We start from the raw sequence: 23268 nt of genomic DNA, 5'->3' as shown, positions 1-23268 counted from the left end.
TAATGAGATTCAGGGTGAGTCCATCTCTTTCTCTCTGTCTCTCATTGGAGATACATGCCCTTGCACCATTGATATGAGATATATATATGTTGTATTTGTACGTTTTGAATTTGAAAATTACAGAATTTGAATATCACCAAATTTTAATAATATTTACTGTTTTACTGCCATTTAAAAATACTGAGTCTAAGGCATATTTTTCAGTAAGTAACATTTCAGGAACCTGTGATATCATGCATTACTGGAGTATTGCATTCAGAACAATTGTTTTTACTGACAAAATTAAACTCAAGAAAGAAAAAAAGAAAGAACAACAAGCCCTTGAGTTTATATTATCAAAGAAGGGCAAATTGAGGCAAGAAACGAAGGTACACATGAAAGTCAAAGAGTAATTCATTAATACATTAGTATAACTAGAATTGGATTTAAAATACTTTAAAATATGTTTTAACCCAATCTTAAAATATTCTCCAGATACTATTAAAAGAGTAAAAATAACACATTGAACTAACTAAAGTAATGATGATTTCTGCATAAAGTTAATTAATTAATATAAAAATGAAGATAAGCATTATGAAATATCATCATTGAAATAATAGCAGTTACCCATTAAACCATAATGCCTTTATTATACAAAAGAAAATTTAAATAGTAAATGTTTGAAAGTATTTAATCTGGCTACTATTCAAAGGAATCCACATTAAAAACAAGAATATTTTATATTTACATAGCTAGTAGAAATTATTGGAAAAATATTTGTACCCTTTGATTTATGAATCTCATTTCAGAGTATTTTCCTCAGAAAATAATTTAAAGGCTAGGGAAGCTGGACATATATAGGTATTTATTGTAACATTGATAGTAATTGCAAAAATTAGAAACCATTGGAAAGTGTTGCAGAAAGAAATGGTTATATTTTATATTTTGACTTAATAATAAGATGTCATTATATGATAATAAGCAGTTATATAGCATTTAGATGTTCCAGGTACTGTAATAAGCATTTTTATATCAGTTTAAGCATATTATTTTTGAAGAATAGCCATATAAGAAGACCTTTAGGATAAATATTTAAGCAAACTTATGGAAAATAGAAAACTCTCTATTTTATTCTGACTAGAATTTAAAAATGAAAATTGAAGGAACTATAGAAAAATAACATGTTATGAGATGATTATACTTGATTTTTATTTCTTCCAAGTATTGCCTTTAACTTTTTATAATGAAAATCAGAGTTAAAGTTTTTTATTTTTTTGTATAAGAGTATTTTTACGTTTTTTAAAACATGAAGCACACTTTTAAATATATGCTTTTGAGAAACAAGGGACCAGATGGAGAACTAGCATAGGCCGTTAACTCTTTCCTTCAAACTCAATATTAAAGAATCTGTATGAGAGGGAGATAGTAGCAGTAGTAGATTTGTTAAAATCAAACCACAGAAGAATTAACAGATTAACTATGGGAGTTGGTTGTGGAGCTCTCCCAAAAGACAAGAAGAGATTAAGAAATGGAAAATAAAAAAGTGAAGTGATGTGGAGAACAGAAAAAAAAAAAAAAAACCAGGAGAAGAGAGGAAAAAACACAAATGAGTGAAGGGGTGGAAATATTTGAAAAATTAGACAATAAATGTTCCAGAACTTAAAAAAGTGAGAGTAACATACTTTAAAGAACCAGAGTTCCTTAGAGAAATGTCTGAATGCAGGCCTGGACCTGAGCTTGAAATTATATATATATATATATATATATATATATATTTTTTTTTTTTTTTTTTTTAAAGATTTATTTATTTTAGAGAGAGAGTGTGGGGAGAAGGGGCAGAGGGAGAGGGAGAGAGAGTCTCAAGCAGACTCTGCTCTGTGCGTGGAACCTGACACGGGGCTCAATCCCACAACCCTGAGAATATGACCTGAGCCGAAACCAAGAGTTGGAGGCCTACTTGACTTCGTCATCCAAGTGCCCCTGAGCTTGAAATGTTTTTTTAATCATAACTGCTAGCAAACTTACCAAAGACCAGTAGAATTGGGTCATAAGGTCTCAGGATCCAGCTTGAAGATGCTCTCACTGGACAAAGATGTGAAAACTTGAGAATCAATAAGAATAACTTAAGTGGAGTGATACATATCCATTATATTTAAATTCATGAATTTGAAAGACTGCTATAAAAAAGAAAAACTGCTCCTGGAGAATTCTAGGAGCCTAACTTATTTTGACAACAAATATGGTAAATAAAGGGAAGTAAACATTTTTTTTTGCACTTTTCTTATAAACTGTACTGTTATGTAACCAAATAAAAATGAGGTGACGTTGTCCTTTTTAGAAATATTCCAATTAGAGGTGCCTGGGTGGCTCAGTCAGTTAAGCCTCTGCCTTTGGCTGAGGTCATGATCCCAGGGTCCTGGGATCGAGCCCCGCATCAGGCTCTCTGCTCAGTGGGACTTGCTTCTCCCTCTCCCTCTGATGCTCCCCCTGCTTGTGGTCTCTCTCTCTCAAATAAATAAATAAAATCTTTTAAAAAATTCCAATTAATAAATGAAAAAGGAATGATAGAATAAAATATTACCATTTTGCAATCCCTGATAAACTGTTGGATCTGTCTAGGCATTGAGTATGAATGTCTGCTAACATCTAAAAAAGAAGACGACCCCAGAAGTTGAAAATAGAGCTACCGTATAACCCAGCACTTGCACTACTGGGTATTTATACCAAAGATACAAACGTAGTGATCTGAAGGGGCACCTGCACCCCAATGTTTATAGCAGCAATGTCCACAATAGCCAACTATGGAAAGAGCCCAGATGTCCACCGACAGACTAGTAGAAAAAGATGTGATTGATATATATATATATATACACACACACACACATACACACACACACAATGTAATATTACTCAGCCATCAAAAAATGAAATCTTGCCATTTGCAACAATGTGGATGGAACTAGAGCGTATTATACTAAGTGAAATAAGTCAATCAGAGAAAGAATTATATGATCTCACTCATATGTGGAATTTAAGAAACAAAACAGAGGATCATAGGGGAAGAGAGGAAAAAATAAGACAAGAAGAAATAGGGAGACAAACCATAAGAGACTCTTAATCATAGGAAATAAACTGAGGACTGCTGGAGGGAAGGAGGTGGGGAGGGTGGGGTTAAAAAAATTAATTAAAAAAGTAAATTAAAAAATATATTAAAACAAAAGAGAAAAAATAAATAAAAAACAGACAACCAGACTTTATGTGCCTCCTGATGGAAGAATACAACGCTATGTATGAAATAGTCTTGCCTCTTCCATTTCCTTTAAAAACCAACCAACCAAAAAAAGAAAAAAACATAAAGCAAACAACAAAAATACCTGAATGTGATCAAAACTCTAATATCTAACTACCAATTTAAGGATATAAAGAATAGATGACCTTTCAAATGATACCCTGAGGTTATAATCAGCAAAATTCAACTATGCAAAGTTTTTTACAGCAAACTTTTCTGCTTGATTTCTTTAATAGGTAAGTTGCAAGGAATAAAAAAGAACCAAGTAGAACCTATAGATCAGTGTTTCTCAACCATGGCATTACTGACATTTTAGACTGGATAATGCTTTATTGTAGAGGGGCTTCCTGTGCATTGTGGGATGTTTAGTAGCATCCCTGACCTATGCCAACTAGATTCTAGTAGTACTCCTCTAGTTGTAAGAATCAGAAATGTTCCCAGACGTTGCCTCTTTGTCTCCTGAAATTGAGAAATTACCTTCAAATTGAGAACCACTGTAGACTGAGCAATTTAAGAGGATAAACAGACTCTTAAAAATACATTTAAGAGACAATTGGAAATTTTAATACTGACTGGGTATTTGATATTAAATATTTATTTATGTTTAGGTGTGATAAAACTGTTGTAGTCGTGTTTTTAAAAAGCACCTTGGGGGTGCCTGGCTGGTTCTATTGGTAGAGCATGTGACTCTTGATCTCAGGGTCGTGAGTTCAAGCCACATGCTGAGTATGGAGATTACTAAAAAAATAAATAAATAAAACTTTAAAAAATAAATAAAAATTTTAAAAACACCTTGATTTTTTAGTACACACTGAAATATTTACAGATGATTTATGATGCTGGGGTATTTATTGCAAAATAACATGGAATGGGGGAAGTAAAGAGATGGAACAGGGAAGGTTGTTGGTATTAGATATTCATAGGAGTTCATCATTCTATTTTTGTGTACTTAAAAAGCCTTCCTATTAAAATGTTTGCAGAAGTGGAAAGAGGTGTACTTAGCTAAATTGAATAAAGAAAAAAAAAACACTTAAAAATATATGCTTGACTCTCTGGGTAGTATGTTTGTTACCTTTTTGTCTTTTAAATTGAGGCAAAATTTCTTTAGATGTAATAAAAATTTTTTTTTTATTAAATTATAAAGTACCTTTGGAACTTTTTGAAGAGCTTTTTTCCTATTTAGGGAGTTAGCATATTATAGTGGTTAAGAGCATGAATTCTGGATTCAAAGTGCCTGAGTTCAAATCTCATTTTTGCCATTTATATTGTGAACTTGGAAAATTACACCCCTCTGTTGCCTCATTTTCTTCATTTGTATAAAGCTATTAAAATAGTACCTGTCTCATTGCTACTTACATACATTAAATGAATACAAATTAAGTGTTCAGAATAGTGGCTGGCAAGGAGTAAGTGCTATGTAAGTGCTAGCTGCTATTGTTTTCCTGGTATTTTAGGCTCATTTCACAAAGTGTTAAGAAAAAAAAAAGAGAAGGAGGTGGAAGAGGAGGAGGGATTCTCTGAGGCAATATATTTTTGATGGCTGAATCTCAAAATTTGAATCTGAATGTTTGAAGGCTTTATATTTTTTTAGTTACCCCAAAACCAGATCATTGCCAGGGTGTTACCTATGTATAAAATGTAAAATTTGCCATGAATATGAATATGGAAGCCTTTATGATTGAGAGTTAGATTTATCTTCTTTTACTTTCTTAATGTTGATGCTTGTTTAAATGTATCATTTATTTGTTTTGCTTTTTGTTCTTTCATCTGTCGGATTGAATTACCTGTCCCAACCATGTAACCTTTAAAGAGGTGTATATAAAACCTAGCTATTTTGTAGTATAGCTAAGTGATATTATTTACCGTGGTTCTGAATTTTCATAAGCTGGTAAATAATAAGAACAAAAGAAATTTCTTCCTGTATTAGTTTTCTATTGCTGTTTTAACAAATTACTATAAATTCATTGACTTAAAACAACACCCGTTTATTATCTCACAGTTATATTGATTAGAATCCTGGTGAGCTTGGCGTAGTATTCTGTTTAGAGTATCACAGGGCTGGAATCAAGATTTTGGGAGCTCTGTATCCCTCTCTGGAGACTCTTAGGATGCATCTGCTTTCAGGTTTATTCAGGTTGTTGGCAGAATTCAGTTCTATGTTGTTGTAGGACTGAGGCTCTCATTTCCTTGCTGGCTGTTGGCCAGAATTCAGTCTCAGCTTCTAGAAATAGCCTATATTTCTTGGCTCATGGCCCTCTTATCTTCAGTGCCAGCAACAGTCTATGTCCTTTTCATGCTTTGAATTTCTCTGGTTTTCCTCTGCTTCATCTTTCTTCTGCTTCTAGGAGAAATTCTCCACTTTTAAGGGTTTGTGTGATTAGAATAGGCCCAACTAGATAATCTAGACTTACCTATCTCCCAATCTCAAGGTCCTTTTTGCCATGTAACAAAACAAATTCTGGAGATTAGAGTGTGAACATCTTTGGAGGGTCATTATTCTGCTTACCACATTTCCTTTAAGTTTCTTTGTAGTGTGTTGTTGTGGTTGAATTTGAAATGAGATTTTAATTTTTAATTTTACAGGTTTTTTATGTTAACTTTGGTGACCTTTTATGTACCTTACATGAAACACCTTATATAATAACAACTGGGGATTCGTTCTATGTTCCTTCAGGTAAGAAAAATAAAGACATCTTCTTTCATATAGTTAAAATATTTATATAGTTGCTCATGAGTACCATGCAATGGAAGCCACAGTGGTCAAAATGAAATGTCATGTGACTCATGCCAATACATATTTTTATTTTATCATTAGGTAAGTATGTTAGTATTTGGGTACATGAAAATTGAACAAGAATTGCTTATTGCAAAATGTAAAAATATTTAGTTTTATCCACGGTAGGAGGAAAATTATTTCTGCTGTATTACCTATAAGACATTATGTAGTCAAGCAATTTTTAGTAGGTTATTTTAAACATACAGTATAGTATGTTTCATCAGCTATTAAAGAGCACAAGCCTCTGGAAAGAGGACTGTTAATTTGTTCATTTATTTATTCATCATTCAACAAAGGTGATTGAGAGTCTGTCAAGCACTGCTCTAAGAGTATAGGATACATAAGTGACCAAAACAGGGGAAAAAATCCCTGCCCTCATGGAGCTTACATTCTAATGAAAGGAGACAAAAATAATAGCAGTGTTTATATAGTCCTTAGTATGTACCAGCACTGTTGTGAACACATTATGATTATTATAACTCAGTTAATCTTAATATGTATCAATTTCTAATATATAGAAATTTTCTCTTTCTTCACCCTTGTCTAATTCACCTTAGCATTCATTATCAGAATGATGTGAGATTTTCATTTCTGTCAAACCTTATCTGGATCACAGGTGATGGTTAACTCTTGGATTTTTTAGTTCATGGAATTAAATAAGACTTACTTTAGGTTAGATGAATTGATTAAAAAAAATTGATACTATATACTGTAACTGTCTTAGTGATGGCTAAACATTCAACTAAAAGGAAATGATTCCTATGGAAATAATTTTTTTCTTACCACTTTACTTCTAGGTAATTATTACAACATCAAAAATCTCCTGAATGAGGAAAGTGTTCTTCTTTTTACTCAGATAAAAAGATGAAAGATGAAGCAAAGTTTAAATACGTATGTGTGTCTATATATATATAGACACACACACACATATATAAAAAACAGTTTGTGCAGTTGAGACATTTATCTTTATAATTATTTGTGATATTTTAAAATAAAAATTTTATTCAGTTTTGTGTGTTCTTTTATCTGATAAACATTTCAAACCCCCATGTGTCTTCTGATTTTTTTATAAATGTACACATAGTCTGTAGTGATGCCCATATTCATAGTATTTTAATAACATGAAAAGAATGTCTTCTCTCACAGTGAAATATAGGACATTTCTTTTTTAGAAGAGATTTGATTAATATGTTCATTCATTTAGTAATCTTTTCCAAATGTTTTAAGTCACTAACAAAATAATCCAATAATAGAGAATTGTGATACATATAAATACATCTGTATTACTTTCTTAGGGCTTTGTAACAGAATATAGTACAAACTGGTGGCTTAAAAACAAAAATTTATTGTCTCACAGTTCTGAAATCAAAATGTCGGCAGGACTATGTTCTCTCTGAAACCCTTAGGTTTCACAATAATGCTTCTGCTTAGCACTCATCTTTCTATTAGAAGGAGAATCAGTGTGAAAGATCATTAAAAAATAACTCAGGCTTCTTAATGTTACCAGATGCACTAAAAATATGTAGATTTAGGAGAGAAAATGACTAAATGTCACAAATCGCTAACAGCTATTCCTGAAGTCATTTTAATAAGTATTTTCATATTAACCTGAAAATCTTAGTTTCATTTGTCATCATTGTAATTCAACAGTATGCGTTAACTGTTGCTTTTATTTAAAAAAATCAATGCAAATTTATTTTCTTGTGAAGCTTGCTAAGACATTGTCTATTAACTTCTCAGTGTCTCCATAAATTGCCGAATTTAGTATATGAATAAACTTTTTATCACTAGAGAAGCTGGTTATATTTGCTTTCCCAAGTCAAGAGTTATAGGACTAGATGTGTTTCCATCTTTACCTAGACTGGACAGATTTTTGTTCAGTCATCTGCAGTGGCTTGATTATTTTTTTAAGTGAAGCATTTATTTTATTGATGTAACTTACAAATAGTCAAATGCATAGATCTTACAGTTCAATGAGTTCTTGGCAAGTACATCTTATACATTAAGCCACAAAGCTTTTGCCACTTCAGGAAGTTTATTCTGTCTAATTCAATACCTGTCAACCTGACTTGGGCCCTTGGGCCACCATTCTTCTTTATAGTGGTAGGGAGGTTGTTCTAGAACTTTATATAAATGGACTCATAAAATATACTTTCATTCAACACATTGTCTTAAGTTTCATCCACTGTGGTATGTATATCAGTTGTTCATTCATGTTTTATTTCTGAGTAGTATTCCCTATGAACACTGTTCCTTCTTTTTGTAATCCTTGGAAGAGTTTATAAAAGATTGGTAACATTTCCTTCTTACATGTTAGAATTACCGGTAAAACCATCCACGTCTAGAGTTTTCTTTATGGAGAGATTTTTTAATTATGGCTTTGACTTCCTTAATAAGTACCAGAATATCCAGATTTCTTATATCTTTAGTTTTGGTAAGCTAATTTTTGAAGAATTTCTAAATTTTCACCTTTAGCCTATTTCTAAATTTTCACCTTGGTTTGCTTGAAATTTATAGTATTTTCTCTTTCAAAGCTTTTTTGAGATTTGACATAAAATAATCTTAAAATACACATAAATTAATATAAAAATAGTACAGTATCTGAAGCACAAATTTTGCTGTATAATTATTTCTTTTTTTGGTCATTTTTTGTTAGGCTTTTATCAGTTTTGTTCTTTCAGAATAATTAACTTTAGTTTCATTGATTTTTTTCTCTTTGTATTTCTATTCCATTCATTTTTTATCTCATCTTTATAATTTAGTGCATTCTGGGGCACCTGGGTGGTTTAATTGGTCCAGCGTTGGGAGTCTTGGTTTCAGCTCCGGTCATGATCTCAGGGTTGTAGATCGAGCTCCTCATTGGTCTGGGCTCTGTGCTCAGCAGAGTGTCTGCTTCTCTCCTCCCTCTCCATCTCCCTCTTTCCTCTCTCCCTCTCTCTCATAAATAAACAAATATATCTTTATAATTTAGTGTATTCTACTTTGGGGTTTGATTTGCCCTTTTTTTCTTAGCTTCTTAAGATGAATGTTTAGACTATTTTAGAATTTTCTTCCTTTCTAATTCAGCCACTTAAAGCTTCACTTTGATATGTCATTTAATTCAAGATATTTACAATTTTTTCTTGTCCTCATTAACCAGTGGGTTATTTGGAAGTGTTTCTTGTAAATTGTGAATATTTGGGGTTTTTCCAGATATTTTGTTTCTGAACTAATTTGGAGATTTGCTAAGTTTTTCTGCAGTTTTCACTTTTGCAGCCATATGGTTTACATTGCAACTACTCAGTTCTGCAGCTGAAACATGAAAGCATCAGTAGACAATAAGTAAATGAATAAATGTGGTTATGTTGCAATAAAACTTTATATACAAAATGCAGTGATCTATATTCAGCCTGTGAGTGTGATTTGTTAGCCTCTGATGTATACAGAAAATACACTTTGTACACTTTCAATCCTTTTAACATTTATTGATACTATTTTATGATCAACAATGTGGTCTTTTGAGCATGTTCCTTGTGTTAGAAACAAATGTGTATTCTGTTGCTGTTGGGTGGGGTATTCTATGTCTGTTGGTTGATAGTGTTGTTTAAGTCTTCCATATACTTACTGATTTTTGTGTAGTTTTTCTTTCCATTACTGATGAAGGAGTATTGATACCTCTGATTCTACCTATTAAATATTTATTTCTTTTTTATATCTGTCAATTTTTGCTTCATCTATTTTGATTCTATTATTAGGTTCATATTCATTTATCATTGTTTTACTGTTGAACTATTTATCATTATGAAATACTTTTAGTAATATTTTTCATTTTAAAGTTTATTTTGTCTGATGTTAATATAGCTACTTCAGCTGTCTTTTATATACCATTTGTCTGATGTATCTTTTTCTGTCCTTTTAACATTAATTTATTATGTCTTTTAATTTAAGATGTGTCTCTTATAGAAAGCACATAGTTGGATCTTGAGTTTTTAAAAATTCAGTGTAATAGGTTCTGCCTTTTGATTGGAATATGTAATCCACTTATTTAATGTAAATATTGGTAAGATCGAATTTATGTTTGCTGTTCTGTTTTCTATATGTCTTAAGGGGTTTTGTTGTTTTTATTATAATTGTTTCTTCCTGTCTTATTTTGGGTTAGCGGTCTTTATAGTGTACCATTTTAAGTCTTACGAATTTGTATTTTGAGTTACTATTTTAGTGGTTGCTATAGAGATTTCTGTATTCATCTTAAGTTTATCTCAGTCTCTGTCAGGTTACTACTGACTTCATTTCAGTAAAATTTATCAGTTTTGCATTTTTTTAGCTTCACTTCTTTCCCCTTCTAATTTATACTATGTCATTGTATAAATTACATTAGAATATGCATATATTTGACTGTATATTTATATATTCCAAAAGTTTTGTTATTTTTGTTTTGAATTATCCTCTTTTTTTTAAATTAAGAAAAGAGAGAAAACATATACAATCTTTTATATTTACTGTCTTTAGTATTCTTCATTCCTTCCTGTGTAACTAACATACTACCTGGCATTTTTCCTTCCAGCCTGAAGAACTTTAGTACCTTTTACAGAGTAAGCCTATTAGCAACATATTCTCTTAATTTTTGTGTATCTGGGAATGCTTTTATTTTGACTTCATTTCTGAATGATAGTTTCACTTGATAATTTTAGGTTTATAGTTTTTTGTTGTTGTTTGAGCACATTGACTTTGTTTTTCCATTGCCTTTGTCCTCTATCATTTTTTTTTTTTTTAAGATTTTATTTATTGACAGAGAGAGACACAGTGAGAGAGGGAACACAAGCAGGGGGAGTGGGAGAGGGAGAAGCAGGCTTCCCGCGGAGCAGGGAGCCTGATGCGGGGCTCGATCCCGGGACCCTGGGATCATGATCTGAGCCGAAGGCAGATGCTTAACGACTGAGCCACCCAGGCGCCCCCTCCATCATTTTTTATAAGTCCATTGTTAATTTTCTGTGTGGTGAATCATTTTTCTCTGGCTCCTTTGAAGATTTTTTTAGTCTTACCATTTTGACTCTGGTGTTTCTAGATTCTCTTTGTATTTATTCTACTAGGGATTTGGTGAGCTGTTTGCATCTGAGTGTTATTGTTTTTAATCAAATTTGGGAACTTTTGGGCTGTTATTCAAAAGTTTTTTTCTCCTTTTTCTTTCCTCTCCTCCTCTGACTCTCATTACACATATGTTGGTTTCTGATGTTCTGTTCATTTTTTCAATCTTTTTTCTTTTAATTCTTTGGATACTTTCTAATGATATGTCTTTAAATCAATGATTCTTTGCTATATCATATTTGCTGTTGAGCCCATGTAATGATTTTTATTTTTAATTTCAGTAATTATGCTTTTTAACTCTAGAATTTAAATTTGGTTCTTTTTATAGTTATATAGATTTCCTATTTTATTGATTCGTTTTTAACATACTTTAGTTCTATAAGCATGTTTAATACCCTATTGAAGTCTTTGTTAATCTAATGTCTAGGTCCATATAGACTCAGTTATTAATGACTGCTTTTCTTCCCTTTAGTGTGTTTCATGCTTGTCTGTTTTTTGCATGTCTAATAATTTTTGGCTGAAAATTAGACATTTTAGGTAATATATTGTAGCAATTCTTGGTTATGTTTTATATCTAAGATTTCTTCTTCTTTTTTTTTTTTTTAATTTATGATCTTGCCTGGACTCAAACTGTGGAATCTATTGTCCCTTTGGTGTCTCTGCTCAGTTTTTTAAATTCTTTATTTCAGTTTTTATCCTGGCTCCCTAGGGGTAGCCTTTGTCTCTATATAGTTTAGTAGTCAGCCAATGTTTAAACAGAGGTTGACATCAAACACTTCTGAGTCTGTAGATCTTCTACCCTCTGCTAATTGTTCCCTGTGTGGGATAGGGGAGATACGTTCAGTATTGCAACCAGTTCTCAAGTCTTCCTGTGGTCTCTCCTGTGTTTGCCTCATTTCTGAGTTAGACAGGATATGTACAGAACTAATCTTAGCCCTTCTGTGTCTGTCTTGTTTCCAGGATCATCTAAATAAATTTCTGGCAGTTCTGTTGCTCTCTAAGAACTGGGACTATAACTTTTGGCTAGTAACTACAGGTTTTCCCTGGCCATTCCTAACTGATTTCCTCCACATTAACTGACAAAGCTATAGATTTAACACTGCTGCACTGAATCAAGTCCATTCCCTCTTAGGGCAGAGTTGTTGGTTTTTGTAGTCGGTCATAGCCTGTTAAAGATACAATCCTTACTGATCAACTTGGGTAGAATGAGAACCTCACTCAAGAATCCCACAGGCTCTAACTTTTTTTCTTTTTTTTTTTTTTTCCAAAGCTCTAGCAGTTTTTTCAGGAATAAATAGTTCTCAACTTATAATTTACCCTAGGTTGGTTTCTTATGCCTTGAAATGATAGTTTTTGACCATTTTGTCTAGCTTTATATTTTTTTAAGTAGGGAAATTGTTGACCTCTTCATACTTGTATTACTGGAAATAAACTTTATTTTATTGTTGGTTTTTTTTTTTCTTTAAAGAATTTTATTTAGGGGGTAACTTATTATTGATCAGCGTGATCCTGTTGAGAATTCATTTTAGTTAGGACAGTTTTAGATTGGCTGTTACTCTAGGGACTGATTCTCACCTAGAGGTGATTTTACGATTCAGTGGACATCTGGCAATGTCTGGAAACAGTTTTGGCTTTTCTTTTTAAGATTTTATTTATTTATTAGAGAGAGAGAGAATCAGGGGGGTGGAGGGGCAGAGGAAGAAGAGAATCTTAAGCAGACTCCACGCCGAGTGCAGAGCCTGACGCGGGGCTCAATCCCAGGACCCTGAGATCATGACCTGACCTGAAACCAAGAGTCAGACGCTTAACTGACTAGCCACCCAGGCGCCCCTGGAAACAGTTTTGATTGTTACAGTGAGTATGTGTGTGGGTGCTACTGGTACTTAATGTGTAGAGGCCAGGAAGGCTGGTAAACATTGTACAATAAAACAGACCCTCCCACTTCCAACATTGCATGCCAGATAATTTACCTGTTAAAATGGATCAGTAATGCTGAGGTTGAAAAACCATGTTCTAAAGGCAAAGTAGCTTTCCTAAAGTGTGGCCTTTCTGTGTCTAAAGTAAAAGCCTGGGTTGTTCAACAAGGGCTCTCTACTTTGGTTGGTGAGAACCATATCTACATTTTGCCCCTTCTTTCAGTGCACAGCTCCTGGTAATTCTGTCAGGGCTCACAAAGTTTTTTTGTTTGTTTGCTTTTAATAAAAATTGTATATAAATTGTGTATAGCATGGTGTTTTGATATAGATAGTGAAACGATTACTGCAGTCAAGCTAGTTAGCATATGTCTCCTCAGTTTCCATTGTGCGTGTGTGTTTGCATGTGTGGCAAGAGCACCTAGAATCTGCTCTCTTAGCAGATTTCCAGTACATAATACTGTATTAACTGTATTTGTCATACTGTACATTAGATCTCCAGAATTTTTCATCCTATATAGCTGCAACTTTGTACTCTTTCAACAACCATCTCCCGATTTCCTCCACTTCCGTGCCCCCAGTAACCACTGTTCTACTCTTCTTGAGTTCAACTTCTTTAGATTCCACATATGAGATAATTTTCCAGAGAAGACATATAAATGACCAACCAGGTGTATGAAAAGATGTTCAACATCACTAATCAGGAAATGCAAATCAAAGCTACAATGAGTTATCACCTCACATCTGTTAGGATGGCTGTTATCAAAAGGATAAAAGATGTGTGGATGAGGAGATGGAGAAAAGAGAACCCTGTTGGTAGGAATGTAAAGTGTACAACCTTTATGGAAAACAGTATAGAGGTTCCTAAAAAAATTAAAAGTAGAACTACCATGCAATTCGGTAATCACTCTTCTGGGTATATATCCAAAGGAAATGAAATCAGAGCTATTTGCACTTCCATATTCATTGCAGCATAATTCACAATAGTCAAGATACAGAAAGAAGCTGCCAACAGATGAACGGATAAAGAAATTGTGGCATATATATACATAATAGATATTAGTCTTAAAAAAGGAGAGCATGCCATTTGCAACAACATGGATCAGTCTGGACTATATTATGCTAAGGGAAATGAGCCAAATACAGAAAGACCTCATTGAATTTTGTCCTGCATATTTACAATTTATTCAGCCAAACTCCAGGGCAAACCACATGTTGTAGCTATTTAAATTTAATTTAAACAAAATATTTAGTTCCTTATTTGCACTTGCCACATTTCAGGTGCTCAGTAGCCACATGGCACTGGTGGCTGTCATACTGGACAGCACATTAAATATTTCCATCTTTGCAAAAAATATGTATTTCCATCGTTACAGAAAGTTCTATTGCACAACACTGTTTTGGGGCACCATGCAGGTTTCTGGAGCTCTATTTTCAATGCAGTTTCCTCTTTGGTATCCCACTGCAATTCCAGCTCTCTCAACAGTCAACAGTCCCATGTTTTCTCTGCCCCATGAGACCACTGCTCTGTTTGAATTCCACTCCCTGTGCTCAGTTTGGAAAGTGCCCTTAAGCATAAAATCAGGTGATTGTGGAGCTAACCTTAGGCCTTTCAAGAATTGCAGCTCTGCACTGTTGTCCAATGCCTGCACATAGTTATGTTTAATATTTTGCTAGTATATAGTTGTGCAGAGAGAATAAATTCAACATCCATTAACCCATCATGGCCATCTCCCACAAAAGCTGATGATGCTTGTAATTATTTTTATTGTTTAATAATATTCCAGTTTTGTTATCCATCCAGTGGCTGAATGGATGTACCTTTCATCCAGTTGCCCCCAATGGTTACATATTATATAACTATAATACAATGTCCAAAATTTTGCATGGGTACGATGTGTATGATTCCATGTCATTTTATCAAGTGTAACCACCACTGCAATCAAGATACAGAACTATCACCAGGAAGCTCTCCTTTATGCTGCCTCTTAATAGTCACATCAGCTCCCTTTTTCCCATCACCCTGCCTTCTAGTCTTCTGGCAACCATTCATTTATTTATCATCGCCATAATATTGTCACCTACAGATTGTTTTATCAATGGAATCATATAGAACATATGACCTTTGGCTTTTCTCACTCAGCTTAATGCCCTTGAGAACCATCCAAGTTGTTCTATATACCAATAGTTCATTTCTTTCCATCATGAGTAGTGTTCTTTGGTATGAATGTGCTACAAGTAAAGATGGTATTTTGTACCTGTTTTTATGTAAATAAGTTTTTATTTCTCTGGAATAAATGTGCAGAAATACATACGGTAAGTTTTTTTTTTTTTTTTTTTTTTAAGATTTTTTATTTATTTGAGAGAGAAAGAATGAGAGAACACATGAGAGGGGGGAGGGTCAGAGGGAGAAGCGTCTCCCTGCCAAGCAGGGAGCCCGATGCGGGACTCGATCCCAGGACTCCAGGATCATGACCTGAGCCGAAGGCAGTCGCCCAACCAACCGAGCCACCCAGGCGCCCTGGTAAGTTGTTTTTTAAGAAACTGCTAAACTATGTTCCAGAGTGGCTGTACTGTTTCACATTACCACTATCAGTATATGAGATAACCAGTTTCTTTGCATCATCACCAGCATTTGCTGGGGTGCCTGGGTGGCTCAGATGGTTAACCATCTGCCTGTGGCTCAGGTCATGATCTCAGGGTCCTGGGACTGAGCCTCGCATCAGATTCCCTGCTCAGTGGAGAGTCTGCTTCTCCCTCTGCCCCTACCCCCTGCTTGTGCTCTCTCTCTCTCCCCCAAATAAGATCTTAATATATATATATATGTGTGTGTATATACATACACACACACACCTAGAACTATTACAATGTTATATGTCAATTATATCTCAATAAAACTGGAAAAATCTGTTATTTCTAAAAAATTTTGTTAAAGATTTTATTTTTTTAAGTAATCTCTACACGCAACGTGGGGCTCAAACTTAAAACCCCAAGATCAAGAGTCTCATGCTCTATGGACTGAGCCAGTCAGGCACCCCTGGAAAAATGTATTTTAGATATGAGTCATGTGTTGGATATGTGGTTTGCAAATATTTTCTCCTAGTCTGTGGCATCCCTTTTCATCATCTCAGTGGGGTCTTTTGAAGAGCGAAGATTTAAATTTTGATGAAGTCTAATTTATGATTTTTTTTTATAGATCATGATTTTAGTATCAAGCACATTATTTTATTATTAAGGTATACAACTTGATAATTTAACATGTATACATTGGGAAGCAATTACCACACAAGTTAGCACATTCATTATTACCTCACATAGTTACCATTTTTTTGGATGTGTGATAAGAGCACTTAATATCTACTCTCAGTAAATTTTAAGTGCACAACACAATATTGTTAACTATAATCATGCTGTACATTAGATCTTCAGATCTTATTCATCTTATAACTGACATTTTGTTCCCTTTGACCAACATCTTCCCATTTTCCCCACATCCCCGCCCCCCCCCTCCCAACCCCTGGCTACTACCATTCTACTCTTTAGGAATTTGACTTTTTTAGATTCTACATATAACGAGTACTGAACTTAAAAACAAACAGTATTTGTCTTTCTGTGTCTGGTTTATTTCACTTAGCACAATGTCCTCCAAGTCCATGTTGCCGATGTGCCAGGATCTCCTTTTTTTTTAAATGCCTGAATGATATTCCATTTGTGTGTGTGTATGTGTGTATACCATAATTTTTTTGTCCACCCATCAGTGGATACTTAGGTTGTTTCAGTGTCTTGGCTACTGTGAATTATGCTACAATGAACATGAGAGTGTAGATACTGCTTTGAGATCCTGATTTCATTTCCTTTGGCTATTTACCCAGAGAGGGATTATTGAATTATATGGCAGTTTTATTTTTATTTCTTTGGGAATCCCCATGCTGTTTTCCATAAAATCTGTACAGTTTTATATTCTTACCAACAGTATAGAAGGATTTCCTTTTCTTCACATCCTTGCCAACACTTGACAATTTCTGGTCTTTTAATAATAGCAATCGTAACAGATGTGAGGTGATAACTGGTTTTGATTTGCATTTCTCCGATGGTGGGTGATATTGAGAACTTTTTCATATACTTGTTTACCATTTTTAGTCCTTTTGGAAAAATGTCTTTTTAGGTCCTTTACCCATTTTTAAATTGTATTTATTTCATTTTTTTTAGTTTTGCTATTGAGTTATATGAGTTCTTTGTGAATACTTTTTCTGTAAGTTGCTTTTTATTTTGTTGAATTTTTTCTCTGCTGTACAGAAGTTTTTTAGGTTGATTTGTTTATTTTTGGTGTTTCCTGTGCTTTTGGTGTCAAATCAAAAAAAAAATTGCTGAGGGCGCCTGGGTGGCTCAGTTGGTTAAGCGACTGCCTTCGGCTCAGGTCATGATCCTGGAGTCCCAGGATCGAGTCCCACATCGGGCTCCCTGCTCGGCAGGGAGTCTGCTTCTCCCTCTGACCCTCCTCCCTCTCATGCTCTCTGTCTCTCATTCTCTCTCTCTCAAATAAATAAATAAAATCTTTAAAAAAAAAAAATATTAAAAAAAAATTGCTGAGACTAATTTCAAGAAGATTTTCCCTGTTTTCTTCTAGAAGTTACAGAGTTTCAGGTCTTACAGTTAGGTCTTTATTTTGAGTTAATTTTTGTATATAGTGTAAGACAAGGTTTTAACTTCATTATTTTGCATATGGATATCCAGTTGTCCCAACACCATTATTGAAGTCAGTTTTTCCCCATTGTGTATTCTTGGTACCCTCGTTAAAGATTAGTTGAGTTTATATGGATGGATTTATTTCTTGGCTCTCTATTCTGTTCCATTGGGTTATGAGTATTTTTATGCCAATACCATACTGTTTTGATTACTGTATCTTTTTAAGACAACTTAAAATCAGTATGAGGCCTCCAACTTTGTTCTTTCTCAGGATTGTTCTGGCTATCTGAGGTCTTTTGTAGTTCCATATGAATTTTAGAGTTGTTCTTATTTCTGTGAGGAATGCCATTGGAATTTTGATAGGGATTGCATTGAATCTATAGATGGCTTTGGGTAGTATGGTCATTTCTACAATGTTAATTCTTCCAATCCATGAATAAGGAATATCTTTCCATTTATTTGTGTCTTCCTCAATTTCTTTCATCCTGTGGCTAAGAGGGGCTGTAGCTAGGTTACGGGACTATTTCAGGATCTGCAACTGGACTGAATTTGGAAGTGTATGCATGTGTCTGTGTCTGTTTTTTTTATTAGAGTTATACATTTGTTTAGGTTTTATATTTAAATGCTTTGGCCAGAATTATCAGAACAAAGTTTTGTCTCTGATTTTGAGAGTAATGTATCTAGTTGTACATTGTTAAGATACTTGTTTAAGATAGTTATTTTTAATATTCTTTACACTGTTAAGGAATATTCTTCTGTTCTCCTTTTTAAAGATTTATGAAGGAAGTGGGGCTAAACCTTATATCATGTCAAGGTTCTTGGCTTATATTAAGAAGTTTAATAGGTAAAAACTCACTGCATAACAACATTAGGATAGTAGTTGGCATATGAGGTTGACAAACTCATTTCCTTCCCACCAAATCTTTTTGTGTTCCTTTGCCAAGCTTATGATGGATGAAGATGAGAACAATTTCTAAGACTGTTAGAGTGGGCTTCTTTATGCACACTTTTACTACTTCAATCTTCCCAGGCTTCATATTATTCTGATATTACTTGCCCTTCTGGAACTCACAGGTAGTTATTTTTTGGGCATCCTGATTACTTTGTAATCAGGCCATAACATGCAGAACATATATGAAAAGAAAAGAATGAAAGTTTCCTTATTTTACTATTGCTATATTTTTCCTCTAGTGGTCTCTTGAGAATAGGACACAACACAGCAAAAGTTTTTTCCTCAGCAATCAAGATACAGACCCTCTTCCTACATTATCGTGTAAAATTCATCAGAGTTAAGGGCCTCCAACAAATAGTAGTTACAAAAGCACTAGGCTATGAAGCTCTGAGCTGTCCTTGCAGTTGGATTTCTATCCAATGAAAGATCAGCTTTTAGATCAGCTCTGTATGAGTGAATACTTTTGGTTTTCCCTCAGAGAATCCTGCACATGGGAGCAGAAAATGCAGGTTACAAACCACTGATGCTATTTATATGGAAGATTTACATAGTATAAGATATCTTATTAGTCTTTTAATTTCTGAGCATTTTTTTCCTCTGGTTGCTCCCTAAAATCTTAGCAAAAATATTTGCTAGTTAGAATATACTTTCTTCTTAGCACAGAGTAGGTCTTCAAAAGCAATGTTTCACATGATTCAGATGTGGGTAATATAAAGAACATATTTTTAATAAAAGCATTTTAATAACTTGTGTGAGAAGGTTACTACAATTATTGGAGTTATAAAAACAATTTTCAACAAAGTATAATTTTAGGTATTTTTAATTTATTTTTTATTATGATTATATGCTTAGTCATTTTGCCTGGTGAGCCAGAGGGAGGGAATATTCTAGATACCAAATTCTCACTCCAGTGAGGCAGATCAAGATACCAAGGAATTATTAGTAGTCTGGAAGATGTAATTTAGTAAATGATAGATGCTGAACTTAAAAAGAATAGTTATTTTAATATTTTTGTCCTGCCATCTGCATTTAATTACAAACCAATTGTAGTTCATACACAGCTGCTTAATTCATTCAGTGATCCAAAGTATTTACTGGACACCTGCTATCTGATGATTAAATGACATAACTGAAGGTTTTTGTAAACAATAAAGTGCTATAAAAATGCAAGGTAATGGTATACAATTCAATAGCGAAAACCCAAATAATCCAATTAAAATGGGCAGAGGATCCGAATAGACATTTTTCCAAAGAAGACATACAGATGGTCAACAGGTACATGAATAGGTGCTCAACATCATTAACCATCAGGGAAATGCAAATCAAAACTACAGTGAGATATCACTTCATATGTTAGGATAGCTGTTATCAAAAAGACAAATACATGTTTGCAAGGATGTGGAGAAAAGGGAACTCCTGTATATTGTTGTGTACTGTGTACTGTTGTTGAGAATGTAAATTAGTTCAGCCACTATGAAAAACAGTATGGACTTAACTTAAAAAAAAATTTAAAAATAGAACTACCATATGAGGGCGCCTGGGTGGCTCAGTCGTTAAGCGTCTGCCTTCGGCTCAGGTCATCTGGGATCGAGCGGGGAGCCTGCTTCTCCCTCTGCCTGCCACTCCCCCTGCTTGTGCTCTCTCTCTCTCTGTCAAATAAATAAATAAATTCTTAAAAAAAAAAAAACAACTACCATATGATTCAGCAATTCCACTTCTGGTATTTATCTGAAGAACACAAAAACACTAACTCATATTCATTGCAGCAATATTTACAGTAACTAAGATATGGGGAACAAACTAAATGTCCATTGACAGATGAATGGATAATGAAAATGTGATATACACACACACATATACACATACATATACAATGGAATATATTTCAGCCAAAAAATAGAAGGTAATCTTGCCATTTGTGACAGACAACATTGATGGACCTTAAAGGAAATATTGTATGATCTCACTTGGAAGTGGAATCTAAAAAACCAAAAATAACCAAAACCAAGCTCATAGATGTAGAGAACAGATTGGTGATTGCCAGAGGTGGTGGATGGGAGGTGGGTGAAGTGAGTGAAAGGGGTCAAAAGGTAAAATTTTCCAGTTATAAAATAAATAAATTATGAGTATGTATTGTACAGCATGATGACTATAGTTAATAATGCTGTATTGCATTGTTGAAAGTTGCCAAGAGTAGATCTTAGAAGTTCTTATCACAAGAAAAAAAATTGTATGGTGACAGGTGTTAACCTAGACTAATTGTGATCCTTTTGCACTATTTACATATATTTAAACACTATGTGATACACCTGAGACTAATATATGTCAATTATACCTCAATTTAAAAAATGCATGGTAATGGTTCATTGACTATAACAAATGTAACACTAATGTAAGACATTAACAATAGAGGAAACTCTTCTGTCAGGAGAGGGGGCATATGGGAGTTTTTTGTACTTAATTTTTCTATATGCCTAAAACTAAAGAATAAAGTCTCTTCATGATGATGATGATGATAATAAGAAAAGAAGAAGCAGCAGCAGCAAGGTAAGTTTGTTGTTGCTATTGAATACAAGACAAAGTATCCGAATATTATGTAACTTTAATCATGCCTAGTAGCTAAAAAAGAATTGATAAGGTTTAAGAAACTTAGAATTCCTGGTTCAAGATAATAGACTAAGCACTATATTTTCCCCCCAAATGGAGCAGATTGTTGAGCAGTTCCTGGTTTGGGTTTTGGATCCTGGGAAGTAGAACAGAGTTTGTTGTCCTCAAAAATAGATACAGAGGAAAATTAAGAGGCAGCTGAACTCATGGTTTAAAATGCTGAATACTTTGTGTCTTTTTTTTTTTTTTTTTCAAATGGCAGCCCTGTCTCCCTGTTGACTAGCTCCCAGGCCACCTACCCTGCAAGGAATCCTGCCTGTTGACAAGTGTCATCCCCCTACATGAAACCCACCCACCCCTTCAAATGAAAGGATTACTAGGGAAACAGAACAAACAAACTTCAGAGGAAACCCACACAGGAGGGGGAAAAAAAGTATGAAAAAGATCAGGATTAACTGACACAACAACCAACAAGAGACAGAAACAATTCATACTGAGGGAAGAAAATGTAAAAAAAAGTAAAAATTCTAGTGTCTTCATAAGTATTAAAGAAGAAATTGGATCCATAAAACAAGTATCACTATTGTAAAGAAAGAAAAAAAAGCTGTTAGGCAATAAGAGTTGTTAGAAATCTAAGTATTCAGTAGGTATGGTAAATACTGGAAAGGACATGGTTGAAAAACCAATTGGCAATCTAAAAGAGATAAATAAGTAAACTAAAGAGAAATATGATAGAAAATTTAAGGGACGTGGTAGATAGATTTAGCAGGTATAGCATTAGTAGAAATTCTATAAAGAAGGAGCAGAATCTGGAAAGGAGAAAAAAAATAATGGAAGACAATTTTCTTGAGCTAAAGAAAAAGAAGAGTCTTCAGATTGAAAGAATCCCCTAAGAGCCAACAGGAAAAAAATTTGAAAAGATGCACCTGGAAACATTTTAATAATACTTTCTGAACTCTGCATAAAAAGGAAATCCTAAAAGCTTTCAGATAGAAGTAGAACAAGATCCTTACAAGGAATAAGAATCAGCTCAGACATCTTATCCACAATAGTGGGCTGTATAAGACAAAGGAAAATTCCTTCCAAGTATGAGATAAAATGATTTTGAACTTAGAATCTATACCCAGCCACATAATCAAGTGAAGGTAAGATAGACAGATTGTCAAAATGAAAACATTAGAAAAGTTTGTGACCAATGGACATCATATGAAGAAAATTGAGAATATACTCCAGAAAAAAAAATTTTTTTTACAAAGATGAATTCAGATGATATTGGAAATAGTAAGGATTGGTAGGTCCCAAGAGACACATTTCTTTGGCTGTTACTCTAACTTGATCCTACTCTGAAAATTGTAATATTAAAATTATATTGTAAAGGGTGTTTTTTTAGTTTTTAAATAAGTCTATGTAGAAGGCCCGGAGGTATAATTTTAGTTACAGATCATAGTGTAAACTATCATAAACTTAACGCAAGAAGGTATATCACTAATACCATTTGTAGATTCTCATTAAACCCTTGGTTCTGGGGCACCTGGGTGGCTCAGTTGATTAAGCGTCTGCCTTCTGCTCAGGTCATGATCCCAGGGTCCTGGGATTGAGCCCCCAAATCAGGCTCCCTGCTCAGCGGGGAGCCTGCTTCTCCCTCTCCCTCTGCCTGCCACTCCCCCTGCTTGTGCTCTCTCTCTCTCTCTGTCAAATAAATAAAATATTAAAAAAAAAAAAAATAAACCCACTGGTTCTGTGTGACTTTCCCCTAGGCCTGTGTTGGATAGACAACAGAAAGAGTTATCCACCCAGATTGCTTCAACTGTCATGTCTATCCAGATAAATGTTGAATTTGTATTTTGAGCTCTTACTTCTCACTCTTGGACTCTAGTCTATATTTCACACAGCCAGTTGATGTCTTGCTCTGGGTGCCCTAATAGAATCTCAAACTCAACATGTCCCAGTCTGAATCCATCATGTATTTCTGGTTAAATGCCCAACAAGCTTTTCCTTATGA

At 34.1% G+C, this 23268-nt stretch overlaps 1 protein-coding gene across 1 annotated transcript in view; it reads left to right on the top strand.

Annotated features, from left to right (window-relative positions):
• Positions 1–9735, top strand: part of CENPC (centromere protein C) — a 50106-nt gene extending 40371 nt beyond the window's left edge. The window contains exons 11-12 of the mRNA XM_064584004.1: positions 5852–5942; positions 6842–9735. Coding sequence (XP_064440074.1) covers positions 5852–5942; positions 6842–6912 — 162 coding nt within the window. The 3' untranslated portion in view covers positions 6913–9735. The remainder of the gene's footprint in view (positions 1–5851; positions 5943–6841) is intronic.
• The last annotated feature ends 13533 nt before the right edge of the window (positions 9736–23268 follow it).

The sequence above is a fragment of the Mirounga angustirostris genome, unplaced genomic scaffold, assembly GCF_029215605.1.
Source record: "Mirounga angustirostris isolate CCGP_5_RB_7025 unplaced genomic scaffold, mMirAng1.0.hap1 SCAF_2, whole genome shotgun sequence".
Lineage (NCBI taxonomy): Eukaryota > Metazoa > Chordata > Mammalia > Carnivora > Phocidae > Mirounga > Mirounga angustirostris.
This window is presented reverse-complemented; position numbering and strand designations above follow the sequence as displayed.